Source organism: Orbicella faveolata, unplaced genomic scaffold, assembly GCF_042242905.1.
Source record: "Orbicella faveolata isolate gen_17 unplaced genomic scaffold, um_ofav_v1 contig_24, whole genome shotgun sequence".
NCBI lineage: Eukaryota > Metazoa > Cnidaria > Anthozoa > Scleractinia > Merulinidae > Orbicella > Orbicella faveolata.
In genome coordinates this window covers 4,239,452-4,259,015 of record NW_028301552.1, presented here as the reverse complement: position 1 = coordinate 4,259,015, position 19,564 = coordinate 4,239,452, and the positions used below count along the sequence as shown (strand labels likewise).

At 39.3% G+C, this 19,564-nt stretch overlaps 3 protein-coding genes across 4 annotated transcripts; 2 read left to right on the top strand and 1 right to left on the bottom strand.

Moving 5' to 3' along the window:
• The first annotated feature begins 24 nt into the window (after positions 1–24).
• LOC110042413 (uncharacterized) lies at positions 25–8,404 on the top strand. 2 transcript variants are annotated; one of them, XM_020747779.2, is made up of 2 exons: positions 25–136; positions 4,135–8,404. In XM_020747779.2, the coding sequence occupies exon 2, from the start codon at positions 4,409–4,411 to the stop codon at positions 7,577–7,579; it is 3,171 nt and encodes a 1,056-aa protein (XP_020603438.1). In that variant the 5' UTR covers positions 25–136; positions 4,135–4,408; the 3' UTR covers positions 7,580–8,404. The 2 variants fall into 2 exon arrangements, with proteins under 2 accessions (XP_020603438.1, XP_020603439.1); XM_020747780.2 differs by having other exon boundaries at positions 26–136; positions 4,165–8,404.
• A 1,169-nt stretch (positions 8,405–9,573) lies between these two features.
• LOC110042414 (tRNA-splicing endonuclease subunit Sen34-like) lies at positions 9,574–11,609 on the top strand. The gene has a single exon (XM_020747781.2). The coding sequence runs from the start codon at positions 9,640–9,642 to the stop codon at positions 10,711–10,713; it is 1,074 nt and encodes a 357-aa protein (XP_020603440.2). The 5' UTR covers positions 9,574–9,639; the 3' UTR covers positions 10,714–11,609.
• Positions 11,610–14,997: 3,388 nt separating this feature from the next.
• LOC110042380 (uncharacterized) lies at positions 14,998–18,898 on the bottom strand. Its single transcript, XM_020747744.2, has 2 exons — positions 18,151–18,898; positions 14,998–16,759 (listed from the first exon to the last, which is right to left on the bottom strand). The coding sequence occupies exons 1-2, from the start codon at positions 18,438–18,440 to the stop codon at positions 16,195–16,197; spliced, it is 855 nt and encodes a 284-aa protein (XP_020603403.1). The 5' UTR covers positions 18,441–18,898; the 3' UTR covers positions 14,998–16,194.
• Between the last annotated feature and the right edge of the window lie 666 nt (positions 18,899–19,564).

Here is a 19,564-nt window from a genome sequence, read left to right as displayed (position 1 = left end):
ATGGATCTAAAATCGCGGGCTCGTACATGCAGGTGTGAAATTGAAAAAACATGGCGAGCTGAGATGGCGATCTTTGAACAGTTGGGCGTCAACAGTTTCCCTACTGGAGGTGAATTTAGTACAATTTGCTGAAAAGGTTGGTCAATTTTAAGCGTATAATATTTGTACGTTTACAACATAAGCTTTTTGAGTTCCCGTTATAAAAAAGACAATATTTGTTCGTCATTCAATCGAGTTATTTTATAGTAACGCGAGTAGAATTTTTGGATAACGAGAAATGCTGTGGGAATACGAGCGGAAGGCAAGTAAGTGCCTCCGCAGATTTTTTCGAACTCTCTGAAACTTTCATAAGACTCCACAGAAACACAGAGGAATTGCTTTCTATTTCTTTTCGACTAAACTACGAGGAAAAGACATGATTTCGATTATCAAAAAGGAAATGCCATTGTTTTAGGGGAGATGTAATCTGATTGGCTGGGCTATCATACACTTCCAGCCATTTTGTATACAGTAGAAAGACGTCATATCCAAATTGGTGACAAATCAATCAAAACCCTATTTGAACGAAATTAGTAAGAATTTTTTCTATCCCGTGAGCAGAAGTCTGCTACTTCCTCTGTTTCACTCAAAAAAAAATGATGGCTGCAAATAGTTGTTGCTAATCGTGTTATAGTATCCTGCTGTTTAGGTTTTTTCGTTTTTTTTGGCGACCAAAATTTTTCTGTTAGTAGCCAGCTGGCTCCCGAACAAAAAAGTTAATTTCAAGCCCTGTTGTTAAAATATTGCCTTATAGAATTTGACACCACCTACGATTTGTGTTTTGCTAGTACAAATTGTGTTAGCTTATTTCTCTTGTAAGATAGTTTAACTTTTAAATTCCCCCTGAACTTCAACAAGATTTCTGTTGTTCTGTGCTTCCAAAGGATGTAAAATGCAACACACAAATTAAACATGTTCAGGCAATCAAAAACCTGTCCAATGTAGGCAGCCGAACACCCTATATAGATTGTGTCAGGTCAGATATCGTGCTGATAGCTGGTCAGAGTCAGCACTGTCGTGCAACAATTGGCGTATGGTCGCCAAACTCCAGCAAAACATGTGGATACTGGAACACAGTTAACAATGGCAAGTCCCTGACAAAACTAAATCGATGACCAGTGACATTTAATCAATGGGTATTATCAATGGGTAATCAACTTATTAGTCTTTGATTATTGGCAATGATCATTGAGCAATGAATGACCAAAAATTTTTCTTGCCTATTGGTTACACATGAATACATTGATTACTCCTCAATGTCATAGATTATACACTGATGCTATCGAATACTCATCAATTACTTACTGATTACCTGTTGTTTACTGAATGATTGCACATATTGTATTATGCTGCACATCTATTACAATTTTCCAGCATTTTTCTTTATTGCAGCTGACTTTTCTTCCCTAAATTTGTATGTGAATTATGGTGTGAGATGATAATAATAGGCAAAGAGAAATAGTACATGTACCTTGAAAAATTTCTTTATTTTATTTCTTTACAATTTTTGATTTGGTATTGGGCCTACTCTCTTATCTACTATCACCTCATAGCGGGTCGTACAGGGGTATTCTTGTGATGTGTAATTAGCTGATTTTATTTTTCATGAAATATGAATGTAAGAAATTATTCTTCATGATCCGTGTCCTGAAGGTTTTGTTTGACCCATGAAGACCTTGAATTATTAAACGATATTTGTGATTTCACCACTCTATTCTTTGTGATTTTGAGACACAAGTCCAATGAAAGATTTGATGTTTCTTTGGGCTGTTACTATACAATGTATGAAGTGGACGAATGGTTAGAGTCGTATATCGAGAGTGATTTAGGTATGCGACTTAGCCTTTCACAATTTTGCTTTCTTCAAATACTCTTTCTAGTGTAAGAGCAGGGTTTTTAAAAAGAGTTCCTTGCTTATTTTCGTGATTTGGAAAGTGAAATTTTTATTTCCATGGTCAGCAATTCGCTATTTTTTTCATTCGTGAACCATTTCAGAGACCCTCCTGTACAACCCTCCTCATAGTCATAGATACTTCCAGTCCATAATCTAATTGTTAAACCGAGTGCAGTTACCAGCACAGTCTTCTTTACAGTGTGTTTTTGTTAGTAATAGTTGCAGAATGTTTTTCATTATTTTAGCTATGGTTTCCTTCAGTTCTTTGCCTTCTGCATTGGAAGAAAACAGTCCATGCATAGTTTTGAGATCTCCTATGTCGCTAAGCAGAAAGAGGACACAATATTGTGGGAGAGAGTTTGCTTTGGGGTTACTTGCAATTGACTTAAGATGGTCACATTTTTGTGTCTCACTTAAGGACGGTGCCTACTTTTGTTAGTGCGCACACATTCTGCGCATTATGCGAGGCATGGTTTTAGCGCCAGGCGCGCGCTGGGTTGACATGATGCAATCAACTACGCTACCAAGTACACGACTAAATTGAATCAAAATTTTCCTACTGTGACCAAATCAAGTTTAATGAGCCTGTACTTAAACCAGAAACACCAGAACAGTAGCATATCGCTAACCACTAACTGTTAATGTCTTCCAGCTGAAAAACTAGCTGTTATTTGTCAAAAATTATACTGAATTCCAACTGTAAACATGTACCTGCAGATGGCGTAGTACACGCGCAAAACGAGTTCAAGATAAGCAAATGTTTTACTTACTGGGGAGGTGACAGGAAAAATGTAACAAGCACCGTAAAAAGTTTAAAAAAGGATCAATAACTTTAAAAAACGCGAGGTTACTCCTATATTTTATGTTATGAAATGGAAGTGGCAAGCCTATTCAGCACGTAATTAGTTTCTGGTTGTGACCAAAAGATATTTAGACTGTATTTTAGTTGAAACGGAGGAAGGCTGTCAGAGATGCTAAAAGTGCTGTTGCAACGATTTTGTTATTAAAAACATACCAAAAATAGTTTTTATGGTACCATTTACCATGTAGTTTTCAGATCTTTATAAATGTGTTTGTTTTTCTGTATGTAAAGGCGAATTCTAAGGAAAGCTATGAAGAAATATCCTCTCCTTCTATTTTCAGAAAAATGCTGATGTCAGCATTTTTGTTGAGATTCAAGGCTAATTATCCCGAAAAAATGCGTGGCTACCCTCTTGTTTCTTTGTGGATTCCGAGAGCCCCTGCAAAGATCTACTTTTTCCGCAAGGTCCTAACCTGGCGCAAAAACCTTTGTATTTAGTAGGCACCATCCTTAGAGGCATAAAGTGGAAGGGGGGTGTTTGACCTTGGAAATCCAGGTGTGAGGGGCATCTAGCTTTCACGAAAATATGTCGGCTGAAGGGGGGTTCAAAAGAATCGTCCCATCCATCAGCGATGATTGGATTTTTTGTGGAAATATCAATAACCAATGTCTGTTGGAAAGTACTGAGAAGGTCCTAGTCCAAATTGAAAACTGGGTCAATTCCAGCCTTTGGGTATACATTTGGTATATGTTTCTTCAATAAAACTTGGATAATTGTAGATTTTTTGTTTTAAACTGAAAATAAGTCACCCGGAAGGTGTTAGTCAAGTTATCTCATTAGTACCAGCATTATGCATAGTTATGGTATTGTGTTATTTTATACTGCTGACTACGGAGCAAGGTTTCTGAATTGCTTTATTATGATTTGAACAACGTAAGTAAATGATAAAGCATGTCAACCGAATTTTTGTCAGAATACTCGGCAAAGTTATTTACAAATTATGCGAAACTATTATTACCTATTTATTTAAACATCTTCACCTTATACAGAAGTCCGAGTGTGATTGTGAATAATTTCAGCGTATTTTTAGACGTGACGTCTCACTTTTGTTTACTTTCGGATTTTTCTGCCTTGATTATCAGCATGGGTTAATTGTCATTTTATGCTAATTGCCCTCTCGGGTGATTCAATTTTTCCATGAAACAAAGATGAATTTGCTTGCGGTCGGTGGAATATTATTAAACAGAATCAAACCTGACAAAAACATTGCCCCACGTATTGTTAAATTGTGACACAATGCGATATGAAATTTTGATCTTTGAAATGGAAATTGGCAACATGACACTGAATGCGAAATGCTTTTAATTGATGATATCATTTGTTTATTGTTTTTAAAAGCTTCAGGTTCTCCTTGTCATCTATTTACAGACCAGATCCGTCGCTGAGCGAACCCAGTGAAAGCTAAAGATCACTCATGCGGAACCAATAAGCTCATGGCGTGAGTCAAGTCAGCTGGAAACCCCGTCACGTGACGCGATAAGAAAACAACACTTCTCGAACGCTATTGTGAAGTTCATTCAAATCAAATATGTACGCAGCGCAATAAACACCGGTCGCCTTCAGGAGTAAAATAAATCGTTTTTAATTCCTTCTGGTCGCATTTCTGGACACTATGGATGGCCTATATCTTAAAATAACCCAGGATTTTACACCTGACCCCAAGGAAGCAAGGTTCGGTGGTAAAGATGCACCGATGGCTGTAGAAAAGGGCGATATTATTTTTGACGTTCGGAAACGCGGGGATGGATGGATGTATGGCAAGAATTTAAACAGTGGAAAGGTTGGAAAATTTCCTGAAAGTTGCGCGGCGAAACTGACTGGAAATAACAAGATGGGGAGCGGCTCAGGAAGTCCAGATTCTGACAAGAAAGACGAGAAAAAAGATGACAGAAAACCCGCCGTAAATAACGAATTAGGCAAAGAGAAGCCCGCATGGCTTCAGAATCGAACGAATACGCCTATTACGAAGAAAGCGCCGCTTTACCCGAAACCTTTTGCCGGAAATATGAGGCAACCGCAAGAGAAAGAGAAAGAGGAAAGGAAGGAAACGTCGGGTGACTCAGGAGTTGTAGAAGATTCTCCAGATGGAAATTACTGCAATGATGATGAAAAGCCAACGAACCGAGACGCTTCGAAAACCGGAAATACTGTCAAGGATGATAAACATGAGCCAAAGATTGGACTGAGATCTCTTCAGACAGTTCACAAACAGAAACCAGAAGCTAAGGCGACTGAAACCGACCGAGTTAAGGCGATCGGAAGGCCTTTCAAATTGAACTTAAGCAAGAGTGGCGAAGGATCAAAACCGAGTGAACCCAGAGCTGTGCCACGGTTGAATACGAAGAATACAACAACGGCAGCGAGAGACACTCCGCGATCACTACAACCCACGCCACAGGAAGATTTGAACGAAGACCAAAACTACGAACCGATTGAAAAGAGCGAGAAGAAAAAACCTCAGGCCAAAGAAACGCCTAAACCTGTTCAACCGAAGGAAGAACCCAAAACAGCCGATATCACGGCGGCTAAAATTAATCCGATAGGCAACCAAAAGAAAGTTGACGAGAAAACTCAATCAAACGTGACCAACAAGAGCTCTGCTGGGGGCGCTGCAGTTAATATTCAAGAAAACCCTTTGTCGAAGGACGAAGGTAGTATTTATCAAGTACCCAGTGTTGTTCCTCCTAAACCTGCCCGATCGAACGTTCCAGGGTGCGCAGAGTGTAACGAACCTCACATCTACGACACGCCAATGCATTACAAGACTCCACCGTCATCGCCATCGACAGGCAAGCGAGATAACTATGAGCCAACGATCAAGAAACCGAAAGAGGAGAAATATAAAAGAAAAGGCGGTTCGACAAGTCTGAAGCCAACATCATCGGTGATCAGGAAAACGAAAGAGCAGATGAAGCACAGAATGGCTTCTTACGAGAGCATAGAAGCTGAAGGAAGACGCTCCACTGAGAGTATCAAAGATGCGGTGCGCGCGGTGAATGAAACCAAAGAGAAGTTACTAGCGCCGAACAAGCGGCCGAAGATACGAATTTTAATGGGCATGCTTTTAGGATTATTGCTGGGTGTGTTCATATTTTTGACGTTGTACCTCTTGGCTCAATTGCACGTTGTCGTTTGTGTCGTTTCCGCTCTGTTGATTGGTTTTGTTGTGGCTACAATCTTCGGTTTTCTGGACAGGACGCGTCTTCAGTGCATCACGTTGCTTGTCTTTCCAAGCTTGTTTGGCTGTGGCGGAAAAATTTCATTCTGGTTGCTTATCACGTTTTTTATCGTTTCTGGTCCAGCGTGCAATTTCATTGACAATGTACGCATCGTCACGCAAAGCAGGGCCTGTGTAATGGAAACGCACAACTTAGGAGTTAATCGCAGTTCTAATCTGTCTGATTTTGTTTTCCTGGATGGAAACAACCATGCCGTTGTACAGCGTGTACTCAAATATGAGAACATTTCGCACGCGGCGAGGAATTACATTGAAACTACTTTGCTGTCATCATCTGATCGCCAAGATAAGTCGTTTAAAAGCAATTATTCATCTGAGGTCATTTGCATGAGTTATCTACGTCGCGCATACAACATCTGTTCAAGTGAAGTGGACAACATGTACACCAACTGTATACGACTAAAGGCTTCAGTGAAATGCGAATTCCTGATGCCGAAGAACGCGTGTGATCACCTCTCTGACGCTCAAATCCAAGAAACGTGCGAACACATAAACAGCGCGAGTAACCACACGCTATGGCAAATTAAGAAAATTTTGGAACAAAGCCCCGAACGATTGAGAACAAAAGACATGCCTCCAGACAGTGACCATGCTACCATTATGGCGGGAGAGCTATGTGGATTTGTCAAGATTATCGCAATGCTGTTGCCTTTGCTAGCGTTCCTTGTGTTGTACGAAGCATACAGGTATCACAAACTGTACTTGTCCTGGAACGAATTTGACAATCATTTTCTTACGCTTCGCTTTAAGGCGATTGAGGACATGCGCAAGGCGAGCGGAGCCGCTGACTTGTTGGTACCTTTGAAAAAGGCAGAACTTCAGAAATTCGTTCAACCAACGGCCTGCCAACTGGCCAAGTCTGAGAAGCGAAGCATGCTGAAATATCTGCTGTTTTACTTCATTTACTTGATGTTCGCACTGATGATCATCCTCTTGGATCATTACTTCTTTGTTGTGATCACTGGCGATAACGAAGTGCAGTCCAATATTTCCAAGAGGTGTAATGGAGATCTCAAGAAGTTAAAGAAGACGTATATTATAATCCTATCTTCTCTGTTTGGAATCTTGCTGTTGATTATCCTCCTCCAAGCTTTCATCCTTCGCTTACGCCGCCTGATCTCCTCGCGTTTCTATCCAAGGAGAGAGAGAAAGCGTATCGCTTACCTTTACTACAAACTTCTTGAAGAACGTAAAACATTTTACAAGTCAGTCATTGAGAGTATGAATAACTTCTCCGAAGAAACTGAGATGCTCAATAGACTGGACGCAGTGTTGGTTCTTTGTAATACCTTCAGCTGGGTCAAAGCCGTGTTTGAGTTTGTTGGCATCAATATCCGCAGGTGTGCTGTGTGTGGAACGGGGCTGAACAAGAAGTACCTTTACTGTGACACTGAGGACTGCGATGTCATCTACTGCCGAACGTGCTTCTGGGACCTGGAAAACAAGTGCCTGGGGTGCATGCGCAGTAGCAAGATGACGTCACGTTCGTCAAGTTTGAGTGGCCAATCACAGAAGAGAAAGAACGATTACGTCAAACCTGTTTGATTTCACGATTAACATTGTTGTCCAGAACATCAGCCAAGCTATCAAGCAAACTGCCTAATAGCTGCCTATGAGACCGAATTGAGGGGAGTTGGCCCAAGTATTTAAACAATAGAAAACTGCGCTCTTTATAGAATAGTGACCTCGAGAAACATATTGAAGGAGATAACAACAAACGTTTTGCGCATATTTTAACAACAAACGTTTTGCGCATATTTCTTGATTAGTGCCATTTAAATTTACGAATTGTCAATGCGTTCGGTTTTCGTTAACTTTAAGTAGCTGATGTTGTTGCTTACAGTTTTACGGAGTTAGAAATCAAGGCTTAAGTTATCGTCATTTACAAGAGTAAGGAGCAAAACAACGAATATACGATTTTTGAGATGAAGAACAGACTATTTAATGCTAAAGATAAAAAGCGGATTCGTAGTTGTGAGGAAAAAAGAGTAGAAAGAGGAACTGAAATAAGGATTTTCCCGCGTCGTTCTGGCCGTGACATGCAGTGAAGCTTCCCCCGTTTGGATCACTCTTTTTCCTGACTTATAGGCGGACTTCGCGTTCAGGTCACGCTTTCTCCTGCCAGGGTCACGCTTGCTTCGGCTTTATTTTAACACTACAGTGATCCAAAGGAGCTACTGGTCAGTTTTATTCACTTATGGATCTGACAAAACACGTTATGTGTTGAAAATACTTCGAATAATTTTATGCACGACAGCAATTTGTGAAACATGTTTGCCTTGCTTTGCTTTGCTTTGCTTGTTAACATGTTTAGCAAAATTTCTTAATTTGATCGGAAATGATATCGTCAATAAAGGCCATGAAGAGTTAGACTGTTTTTTTCGTGTTGTCGAGTTTGTAACCTGCGGGACAAGTGGTTTGAGGTTCCTTCGAAGAAAAGCTGTTTTAAAGCGATTTTTCCTTGTATGGGGTCGTGTCAAGCACCCAACACCCGTCCCCACCCCCCCCCCCCCCTCCCCTTTCTCGATTTCCGCCGCTCTTTTTCGTCCGGTCTACGCTCCTTCCCGAGAGGAGACGGCCGAACGCGTGAGCGGCAAAGCATGTCTTAAATCAGTTGAACGGTTTGACAATTTTTGCAGTTTCTGACACGAAATTCACGCATGATTCAAGAGGGACATTTGTAAACTTCAGCATGCTGCGAAGCCCATAGCTTTGTAAGGGAATCTGGGTGGGGCTATAACTTAGGGCGGTGATATCCGGGGAATGCTTAAAGAAACCTTATGGAAAAGAGCTGGCAAGGATTGGATGTGCAACATTTTTAGCCCCACTACACTACTATTTACTGCCATCGGCTTTAGTAGTACACGGGTTCAAAGGCACGAAGGGCCAACCCTCGAACGTTTTGCCGCGGCACGACTTTTCACAGTCGAAATTAAGAGAGCTCATCTTGACCTTTTTCTCTTTGACGCCTTTTTTTACCACTAGATCTGCCTTTAGTAACCACTTATTGTGGATTTAGGCGAAAATATTAGAAAATCCAGAGCTACGTAGAGACTGCTTTTGTTTTTGTTTTTTTAATTGATTTATCGATACTTGTTCTGTTTTGATTGGTGGCTTTTTGTCTTATCGCCGTTGAAATCCAGCTCAATTAATTTACTGACAGCTACAGTCATGTCAGTAGAGGGCTCCTGCCACAGTACAGTACAGGGAGCGGAAAGAAGACTGTATGTCTGCTGATGCATGGTCATATCTGCTCCGACCAGAATTATTTATAAAATAAATTAAACCAACTCCTTGAAACGATTAGGATTCTCTCGGCTAGGGTAACAAAAGAGGCCTTATTATCATCCTCTGGCATGCAGGTAAAAAGCTCCCCCCCCCCCCCCCACCCCCCTCCCCGAACCTTTCTGGCAAGGTATTTTTAATTTGCTTCTTTGTTTGTTTTTTGTCCAGGTTTTGAACAATAGGTTTCTGGCGGGCGCGTGTCGGTATGCTAAGTCGTAGTCGGGTTCGGTCGATCGGCCGAAAGAAGAACTTGCAGTCGCCGCGCCCGCAATTGTTATAGTTTGGCTCTGCGGAGTTTTAATGAAACTGGAAAATCCAATATGGCGGACGAAATGGAAGAAACCCCTCTAAATTTATTTTCTCGTTTCGGTAAAGTTCTCGTTTGGAACGCAGACGATGCGCTTAAGATACGTTCAAAATATCGCATAGTCGGCTCTTTGATCGGCTCGTTCCCCCAAAGACCGAGGCAAAATCACTGTTTCTCCTTGCCGCTTCTCCTTTCGGAAGACGAGGCCACACTGTTGCTTCACAAAGGACTGGCAAGAATCTGTAATACGCCGAAAAGTTTCCCTGCTCCGTCAAAGGAGGAAGTTGAAACGTTTAATGAGCTACGTCGTGATAGCGTGGTTAAGCAAATTGAATTGTTTCAAAGAGGACGGGAAGAGAAACGACTGGAATTAGCGAAAGTCATCGAGGAAGGAAGGCGAAGAAAACGAAAGCGCAAAAAAGGTGATAATGCAGGACAGGAAATCCTCGCCGCAAAAAAACTGAAAAGCGAAGAAATAAGCAATAAGAAGGCTGAAGAATGCACGGAGGAACAAGAGATTACTCAGTTAAATGTAAAATGTGATGAAAGCAGCATTGCCACAAAAGGAGATCTGGATACATGCAGCAGAGCTGAAGTTATGGAATATTACCCAGGGACGCCTCCAACTCTAGATTATAAAGAACAGGAAACCAAAGATAGGCTTCAAGATAAAAGTGATATTAATTATGAAGAAACAAAGCCTTTTTCAGAACTGGGAACTTTAATTCACATTCCAACTGTAATGCCTCAAAGATTTCAGTCATTTCCTTCTGTGGGTTGGACATACCCTCAAACAGAAAGTGAAAAGCTACATTATCGTGTATTTTTAGACCTCTGGGAGAAAGGTTATTACTTAACAACTGGTGCCAAATTTGGAGGTGATCTGCTTGCATATCCAGGAGATCCCATGAGGTATCATTCATTTTACATTGTTATAATTATCCCTTGGGGAAAGAAAGTCACTCCATTTGAGATAATCTCAGCTGGAAGACTGGGTGCTACTGTTAAGAAAACAGCTCTTCTTTGCTCGGTGAGTGACACTAATGAAGTTGTGTACACATCTGTGAAGTGGAGTGGAATAAGCTAAATATATGAAATCACAAAGTGTCGATGATGCAGTTCTACATTAAGGCCCTGTTTATGAGGAGGTAGGATAATCCTATTGCTAGGGTTACCCTTGCAAAACGGTTACCCTAGCACTCCCACAATTATTCTTTTTTTCATAGATGTGTTTACAAGGGAGGTAGGGTTACCCAGGCACTAGGGTAACCCTAGCTGAGCACTATGGTTACCCCACCTACCTTGCAAATGTTCTGCTAGAGACAACTCAACTACCCAGGACAACTTTAATTGGGCTCCAAGAATCAAAACATGGTAATAATACTGGCAAAACAAACAAATTGTGACTTCATAAAGATTGTATTCATTCAAAATCCTTTTGGTTATTCTTTGGATGGAACAAATTTCAAATAATGGCTTTTTGTAACAAAATTTTTTGCAATAATGTTTGTTGCTACGGTCACTGCTACTGTCAGGGATTTTGAGCGAGCTTAGAAATAGAAATGATTTCAACGAAACTGAGAAACTATCAAATTCAAGTGAAAAAAGGTATGGGCAATAAAGTTATTTTCAGTTATGAATGTTATTTACCAGGTTAACTAAAGCGTGACTGGCCAGAGTTCTCCCAGGTAACAGGGTAACCCTGCCTGAAAATTTTGCTTGTAAATGCGGGTTATCTTTGACCCTCTTGCTAGGGTAACCCTAGCACTAGGGTTACCATTCCTGCTTGTAAATAGGGGCCTAACAGAAAAATATTTTCCCCATCCCTAGTCCAGTTCTGGTCCTTTCCACATTAAAACACATGTAAGGAAGTAGTACTGCGTGAATCACAAAACAGTGGGTGTAATATCAGTTTCCCAAGTGAAATCTGACATGAGCTAGGCAACTGATTACATTAAATGTGTAGACTGCTGATTTTATAAATTCCTCTAAGAATGGTCATATAGTTGGCTCCGTCACACACTTTAAGAAGTGGAAGGCAATCCACAAACAAGTTAGGAGCCAGTCATACTATGCTTGATATACCTCTCTTTGTTAATTAGTCAAAATGGAACTGTACATGAATAATGTATGCTCTGAGGTGTGCATAACTGTCATAAGTTTTGCCAAACTAAAGATTTTGATTCAATTTTACAAAGAAAACTATTAACATTATCACAATTACACCATAGGGAAGAATCTGGGTTATAACATGAAGTGTGCATATATATATATATATATATATATATATATATATATATATATATATATATATATATATATATATATATATATATATATATATAAAACGGTTATAAAATGCCTCAAGCCAACAAAGAATGCCACTGCCTCAGGAGGATCAATGAAGATTCACAGTCCAAGCCTCACCGCAAAAATGAATTTTAAAACGTTTGATAAAGCAAGGACGGACAACTTCTGACGGTAAAAAAAGTTAAAAAGTTAAAAATTTAATAGAAAAACGTTTCGGTCTTAGACCTTCATCAGTTACAAGAGAAAAAGGACGAAAACTAAGTTTAAATACGGTTACAGTGTAGGAGATTACGTAACGAAATGAAAAATACAATATTGTGCTATTAATACATCGTGATTAATACAATACAGGAAGAAAATGCAAAACAAGAAATACAATGCTGTACTATAAATTGCGTCATACAGGGTGATAATTAATAGACCAAACGAAAAGAATACAATACTGTGCATAAATTACATTATAGAGCGTGATAATTGCAGAACTAGGTTAAATTCAACCTAAAAACTAAAAGAGTTAAAATAGATAAAACGGACTCTTGCAATGCGGTAAATATAAAAGAAGAAACCTACGTTTACGCTGGACAAGGTTAATAACAAAATCCCAAATCGAGGCCTTTGGAGCATTAAAGGGTTGACAAACAACAAAATCCCTGGAGGGGCCCTTAAACAATAAGCTGTAATAAGATCCCAGGCAGGGCCTTTGAGCACACCTAACACCCAAAAAGCTGACAAAATCCAAGGAAGGGCCTTTGAACTGCCTTATGGCGCGAACGCATATTTACACAAGAGAAAGTTAATTATAACAAATTCTGTTTTTGGAGTGAAATTCTTTTCTTTTATTTAAGCCATGGGGAGCCAAAGAGAACAGTTGAGCACTCCAATAAGCCTCTTTCGTAATTAAAAACCTATCGATCTCGTCTGAGTCATTAGGGGCCTGCACCTGATCAATGCATTGGAATTCAAAATCATCCAAGGAGTGTGGAATTTTATTGAAATGTACTGCTACCTCACAAGTGGTTTTGTTTGTGAGCATAGCAGACTTGTGGTTACGAAACCTAACCCGAAAATCGGTGGTAGTTGATCCTATGTACTGTAAAAGACATTTCTTGCAGGAAACTAAATAGATCACGTTTTTAGAATCACAAGAAAGCCTTGAATGAATGGTGTATTTTCTGCCCGTTTTAAAACTTAGAAATCATTTAGATTCAACAAAGAAATTTCGACAGAGATCGCATCTATTTCTTTCACATTTAAAGCAGCCATTATTTGGCTGAATTGTTTGTCCCTCATCGGCGGTGTTAAAACGAGATGGTGCTAATAATTCTTTCAGGTTTTTTGTCCTACGAAAAGATGGTATGATAGAGCCTTGAGGGAAAAGTTCTTTCAATTTAGGGTTGGATTGCAAAATCAACAAATGCTTTCTAATTATGCTACTCACATTAGGCAAATTAGGATTAAATGTGAGAACAAATGGAAATAATTTCTTCGATTGTTTTCCGCGTTGCCGTAGTAAATCATTCCTAGAAATGGTGGAGGCTTTGGAGAATTGATCGTCAACTAATTTGGAAGGATAACCCTGATTAACAAGATAACCCTTGTACTCAACTGTTCTCTCGGCAAGGAAAGTTTCTTCAGAGCAATTTCTCTTCAATCTAGTCGCTACTCCAAAAGGAATAGCCTTGAAGACATGCTTGGGATGGCAGCTAGAAGGTGGAAGATATAAATGACTATCTGTAGGTTTAGAATAAACATCAGTTCTAATAAACCCATCCACAAGATGTAAAGTAAGATCAAGTGCGTGAAGCTCACGTTCAGAAAAAACTAACTCGAATTTAATAGTAGGGTATAGAGAATTAATGTAATCAGTAAATTGATGTAAGGCATTAAGGCCTTGCTGCCAAAGATCAAAGACATCGTCACAATAACGCCACCACAAGGACGGCTTTATCGGACCAGAAAACTTAGCTTTAAGATCAATTGAATCTAAATGATTTCTAAGTTTTAAAACGGGCAGAAAATACACCATTCATTCAAGGCTTTCTTGTGATTCTAAAAACGTGATCTATTTAGTTTCCTGCAAGAAATGTCTTTTACAGTACATAGGATCAACTACCACCGATTTTCGGGTTAGGTTTCGTAACCACAAGTCTGCTATGCTCACAAACAAAACCACTTGTGAGGTAGCAGTACATTTCAATAAAATTCCACACTCCTTGGATGATTTTGAATTCCAATGCATTGATCAGGTGCAGGCCCCTAATGACTCAGACGAGATCGATAGGTTTTTAATTACGAAAGAGGCTTATTGGAGTGCTCAACTGTTCTCTTTGGCTCCCCATGGCTTAAATAAAAGAAAAGAATTTCACTCCAAAAACAGAATTTGTTATAATTAACTTTCTCTTGTGTAAATATGCGTTCGCGCCATAAGGCAGTTCAAAGGCCCTTCCTTGGATTTTGTCAACTTTTTGGGTGTTGGGTATGCTCAAAGGCCCTGCCTGGGATCTTATTACAGCTTATTGTTTAAGGGCCCCTCCAGGGATTTTGTTGTTTGTCAACCCTTTAATGCTCCAAAGGCCTCGATTTGGGATTTTGTTATTAACCTTGTCCAGCGTAAACGTAGGTTTCTTCTTTTATATTTACCACATTGCAAGAGTCCGTTTTATCTATTTTAACTCTTTTAGTTTTTAGGTTGAATTTAACCTAGTTCTGCAATTATCACGCTCTATAATGTAATTTATGCACAGTATTGTATTCTTTTCGTTTGGTCTATTAATTATCACCCTGTATGACGCAATTTATAGTACAGCATTGTATTTCTCGTTTTGCATTTTCTTCCTGTATTGTATTAATCACGATGTATTAATAGCACAATATTGTATTTTTCATTTCGTTACGTAATCTCCCACACTGTAACCGGATTTAAACTTAGTTTTCGTCCTTTTTCTCTTGTAACTGATGAAGGTCTAAGACCGAAACGTTTTTCTATTAAATTTTTAACTTTTTAACTTTTTTTACCGTCAGAAGTTGTCCGTCCTTGCTTTATCAAACGTTTTTAAATTCATTTTTGCGGTGAGGCTTGGACTGTGAATCTTCATTGATCCTCCTGAGGCAGTGGCATTCTTTGTTGGCTTGAGGCATTTTATAACCGTTTATCTATCTATCTATCTATCTATCTATCTATCTATCTATCTATCTATCTATCTATCTATCTATCTATCTATCTATCTATCTATCTATCTATCTATCTATCTATCTATCTATCTATATATATATATATATTTGTTTTTTTTTTGTTTTTGTTTTTGTTTTGGAACTTCTCAGACTAAGCAGATTGCTAATAATTATTAGGCTAAAAGGAGTGCCAATAAGGGTTGGCAATGGTCTGTTGGCTGGAGTGCTAATCAGGCTAACCAGGCTGCTTTTAGGCAGAAAACAGTGACTAATGTAGATACTTGAACTTGAACTAGAAACTCAGCTCCAAGATCCAAACTCTGACACAAGTTTGAGTTCATGAAATGAAAATCTCTGCTCTGTTCATAAACAATCCCTTCTGTAGGGGAAGTATGGATATTTTCTGGAACTACACATTTCAGTATTACCTAATTCAACCTCTTTCCTAAAGCGAGTCTTGGTGTCCATCAAAGAGGAGCTTAGGGCAACTCGGAAATGGGCTGTTCCTTGTTGCCCAGGCTGAGGAGCACATTATTTTAAGAGTAGACATGCTATAGCAGACTTGATACAATCAAACCTCTTTGATATGGACAGATCCAAGGGGCAGATCTGAGTGTCCCTAGTATGGACTGGGGAATGCCGTATTTTAGAGGAAGAGATGACGTGAATTCTGGTTTGGCTGGGATCAAGTGAACTGTCCTTAATATAGAGATGTCTGTAAATGTGCGAGGAGAAGTTTAACTGTATTGTGTGCACTGTTTGAAAAATATATAAGCCTCCTTAAACTCCATAGAATGCATGACTGCTGTTCCAGTGTTGTGAATTGAGATCATTTTAGTTATTAATACTTCCTGCAGAAATCTTGGTTTTACAAAACAGCTTTGCCAAAACTCAAGAAGAATTAAAATTTTAAAAGAACAAATGCATCTAGTAACTTGCAACCAAAAAAAACCTTAAAGGTATGTAATTTTTGCAACCAACCTTAAATTAAACTTAAAATTTAATTTCTTTTTTAACTATGGAACAGAATACTCTTATTGAAGTGATGACTTTGAGTAGTAAATAAATGAGCTTTTGAAGGCTTTTGTTAACATGTCACGTAACTATCACAAGTAAACTCGTAAAACCATGGGACGAGACAATGCGCGCCCAGAGGATTTTTATCACAACACATATCGTGCTTATAACATCCCGAATACCAACAGCAATCTCCACACACCCATGTCCAGCACGTGCAGCTAGGACCACACATGCCTGTACAAGTGTTGTTATGTGGATCACTTGTCAGACTGCTGCAACGCTTATTTCTTTTGCCGAGCTGTTCAGCGGTTTCATCATCTAAGTCATACCCAGCTCTCAGTTCGACTGGAGTCTGAATGTTAGACGTCTTCAGGAGATTGAAACACAGGGCATGAAACGGCTTCAGAATGTCCAGTTGGGTGGAGTTGTTGTTCAGCGCTACGGACACGAGTTCTAGAAGTTGAACTTCCTGAACGTAGTGCAAATCCCGTACAGCTTCTTGGTAGTTTGTTTTTAGCGCCTCAAATTCTGTGGCTGTTTTCTCGGCGGTTTGGGCCGTCACCAGAAACTCACGGATTTCAGTCACCACGCTAAGAATGTCATCGGGAACGTAAATCATTGACGGACCGTATCTGCAAATCAGATAATATGACGTCACGTTGGTTTTGTGTACAGCGCGTGTTTTAGACCTTTAGATCCACGTTTACTGCGGTTTGAGATTAGAAGTTTGCCGTTCGCCGTTGTTAAGTTGATCGATTTAGATTGCCGTTGCAGTAAACTGGAGCGAATAGAAATCATCCTGTCAATGCATTGGAACTTTTCGAAAGTACACCAAAAAAAGAATGAAAGAAAATAGCATGTTTTTCAGCACGCTTAGCTTTCTAAAGAAATAGAGTATCACAAAACACGCATCCACCATAATGGATTTCCACTAAGGATCATCAGTGCCTTTCTACCTCTTTCTACAAACAACAACAAAAGGCTAGGTAATTGCTTATTTGGCTAAAAATTATAACCAATTTGTAGAAAAAAGGTTACTGTATTCAAAATAACACGCAAACTGCGGTGATAAACATGGCAATAAAACGCATGTTAAAAAACAAAGTTCATCTACTTGACGTTTCGCATGTTTCAACATACATCTTCAGAAGTGACCGTTGGGAATAGAAGTAACACCTAAATTTCAATTTAAAATAAGTAACTAATTAACAATAACAATGACAGAAGCTGAGAAAAATTTGCATATAAACAATGCAAACTAATAAAGATAAAGCTTTTCGCTGCTTACATTATCACTAGTTAGGGCGGTTTTTAATTCCCTTATTAGCAGAGTCTCTTTTATCTTGCTAAATGATAATGTAAGCAGCGAAAAGCTTTATTCGTTTGCATTGTTTATATGCAAATTTTTCTCAGCTTCTGTCATTGTTATTGTTAATTAGTTACTTATTTTAAATTGAAATTTAGGTGTTACTTCTATTCCTAACGGTCACTTCTGAAGATGTATGTTGAAACATACGAAACGTCAAGTAAATGAACTTTGTTTTTTAACATGCGTTTTATTGCCATGTTTATCACCGCAATTTGCGTGTTATTTCTTATTAAGCTACGATGGCCAAAGAAAAAGAGTATTTACTGTATTCGCTTTCAGTGTTTGTACGTGGCATACAATAAAATTCAAGACAATAAAGCCTGAGGTAAATGACTTGAAAACTCTACGTACCTCTTGGTGTGAAACGCGAGTCGGAATCCTCGAACGTGACGTCTGGCTCTGGTCACGTGACCCCTAGCCATTCGCCGTGTGCGGTAAACGTGGATCTTAAACATATGAGTCTCTAAAACTTGAACTTTGGAACCTGATTTCTTATGTTTGAATTCCTACGTTTTTAGCCTAAATTTCTTGGCTCAGCCATGTCAAGCTACTGAAGAAAAGCGCCCACAAGCTATATTGCAGGGTATTGTTCGAAAGCCACACGGAAAGAACTGAAATAAGCGAAAGATGAAACAGGAAGAGACTTGAACTCACCCGATAAATCCTCGGCCTAAAACGTTGTAGTAGAACATATTTGGACCAAGTTCCATATGAAACACAATTTCTTCTCCTGTCTTCGTAGCTAATTTCATGAAGTCTTTGCCAACATCAAAGCAAATGCTCAAGGTCTGATTGTAGTTGTAACATCCTTTGACTTGCTCCTCTGAGTAACTCTCCAAACGAAGTCCATGAACTGTAGGTTTACAGTCAGAACGTAACATCAATGAGCACAGAACCGCAGCCGCGACTGAAACGATGGAAATAGCAGCGTTTGAAAGAGCCATCAGAGAAGGCGTAAATTGGTACAGAGTCTTTTGACTGAAACCCGGTTCAGTTAGATTTCAAGAGTTTCTTTTATGATGATCGCTGATCGTGACCGGCTCGCACTTATCTTTACGACTTCCCGGCTGGGGCTTCAGCTCAGTTCAGCGCTTCCTCGGCTCAGTCCGTGGCTGAAGAAACAAATTCCTTAGTGTATGGCACGTTTTCATTCACAAAATTTGTTTAGCTTGTAATACGGAAAATTGATGATGCAGTCGTTTAGTTACTTAATAATATTGGCTAAGAAATGAATATGTAGAATATTGGCGCCTTTACCATACCGTGTTCATTGTTCTAAGTTCTGAAGTACACTGATGTTGCACTTAGGGACGTCGTACTTAGGAAGAATTGGAGAAGGTCATTAGTATTTCCGTAATTGATCAATATTTTACTAGGTAACTTTATACAATAATACTTAAAAATTTTAAAATAGCATTAAAATATTGGTTTTTAAGAGATATCATGCCGAAGAGAAGCATTTTGAACCGGCCCGGAACGTCACAGATTCAGCAAAACAAAGCATTGAGTCAAAATGAAAATGTGCCGCACGGAGGAAAATTTATTTCCGACGAGGAGAGAATTGAACAGCAAATTAATCATCACCATTTCAATATCGATGATATCACAAGAAACCTGACTCGAAGGGACGAGTCGTGGCAGCACAGATGTATATGCCTGGGGGGTACTCCCAGAAAAATCGGGTGGGGGTGTGCAGCCCGGCTCCCAAAACCCTTACCCCATTTATGACCAAAATCTGCGATTTTTCCCACCCTATTTTTGACATGACCTAAAATTCGATACCCCATTTATGGCCTGACCCTTAAATCAATACTCTGTTTCAGACCTGCCTTACATAATTATTTCCTTAGTTCAGACTGATGTGCCGTAATTTGAGAAGGGCTTTTTTGTTGATGGTCTTATCGATAATGATGAAAAAGTAGCTTCTTCTTAAACCGTACCCAATTGAAGATTAGAGTGCAAAAACGATACCCTATCTATGACCAAAATGGCAAAATTTATACCCTATTTATGCCAAAACGGCTGAAAACCCATACCATGTGGGGCCGCACATACTTCCATAGCACAT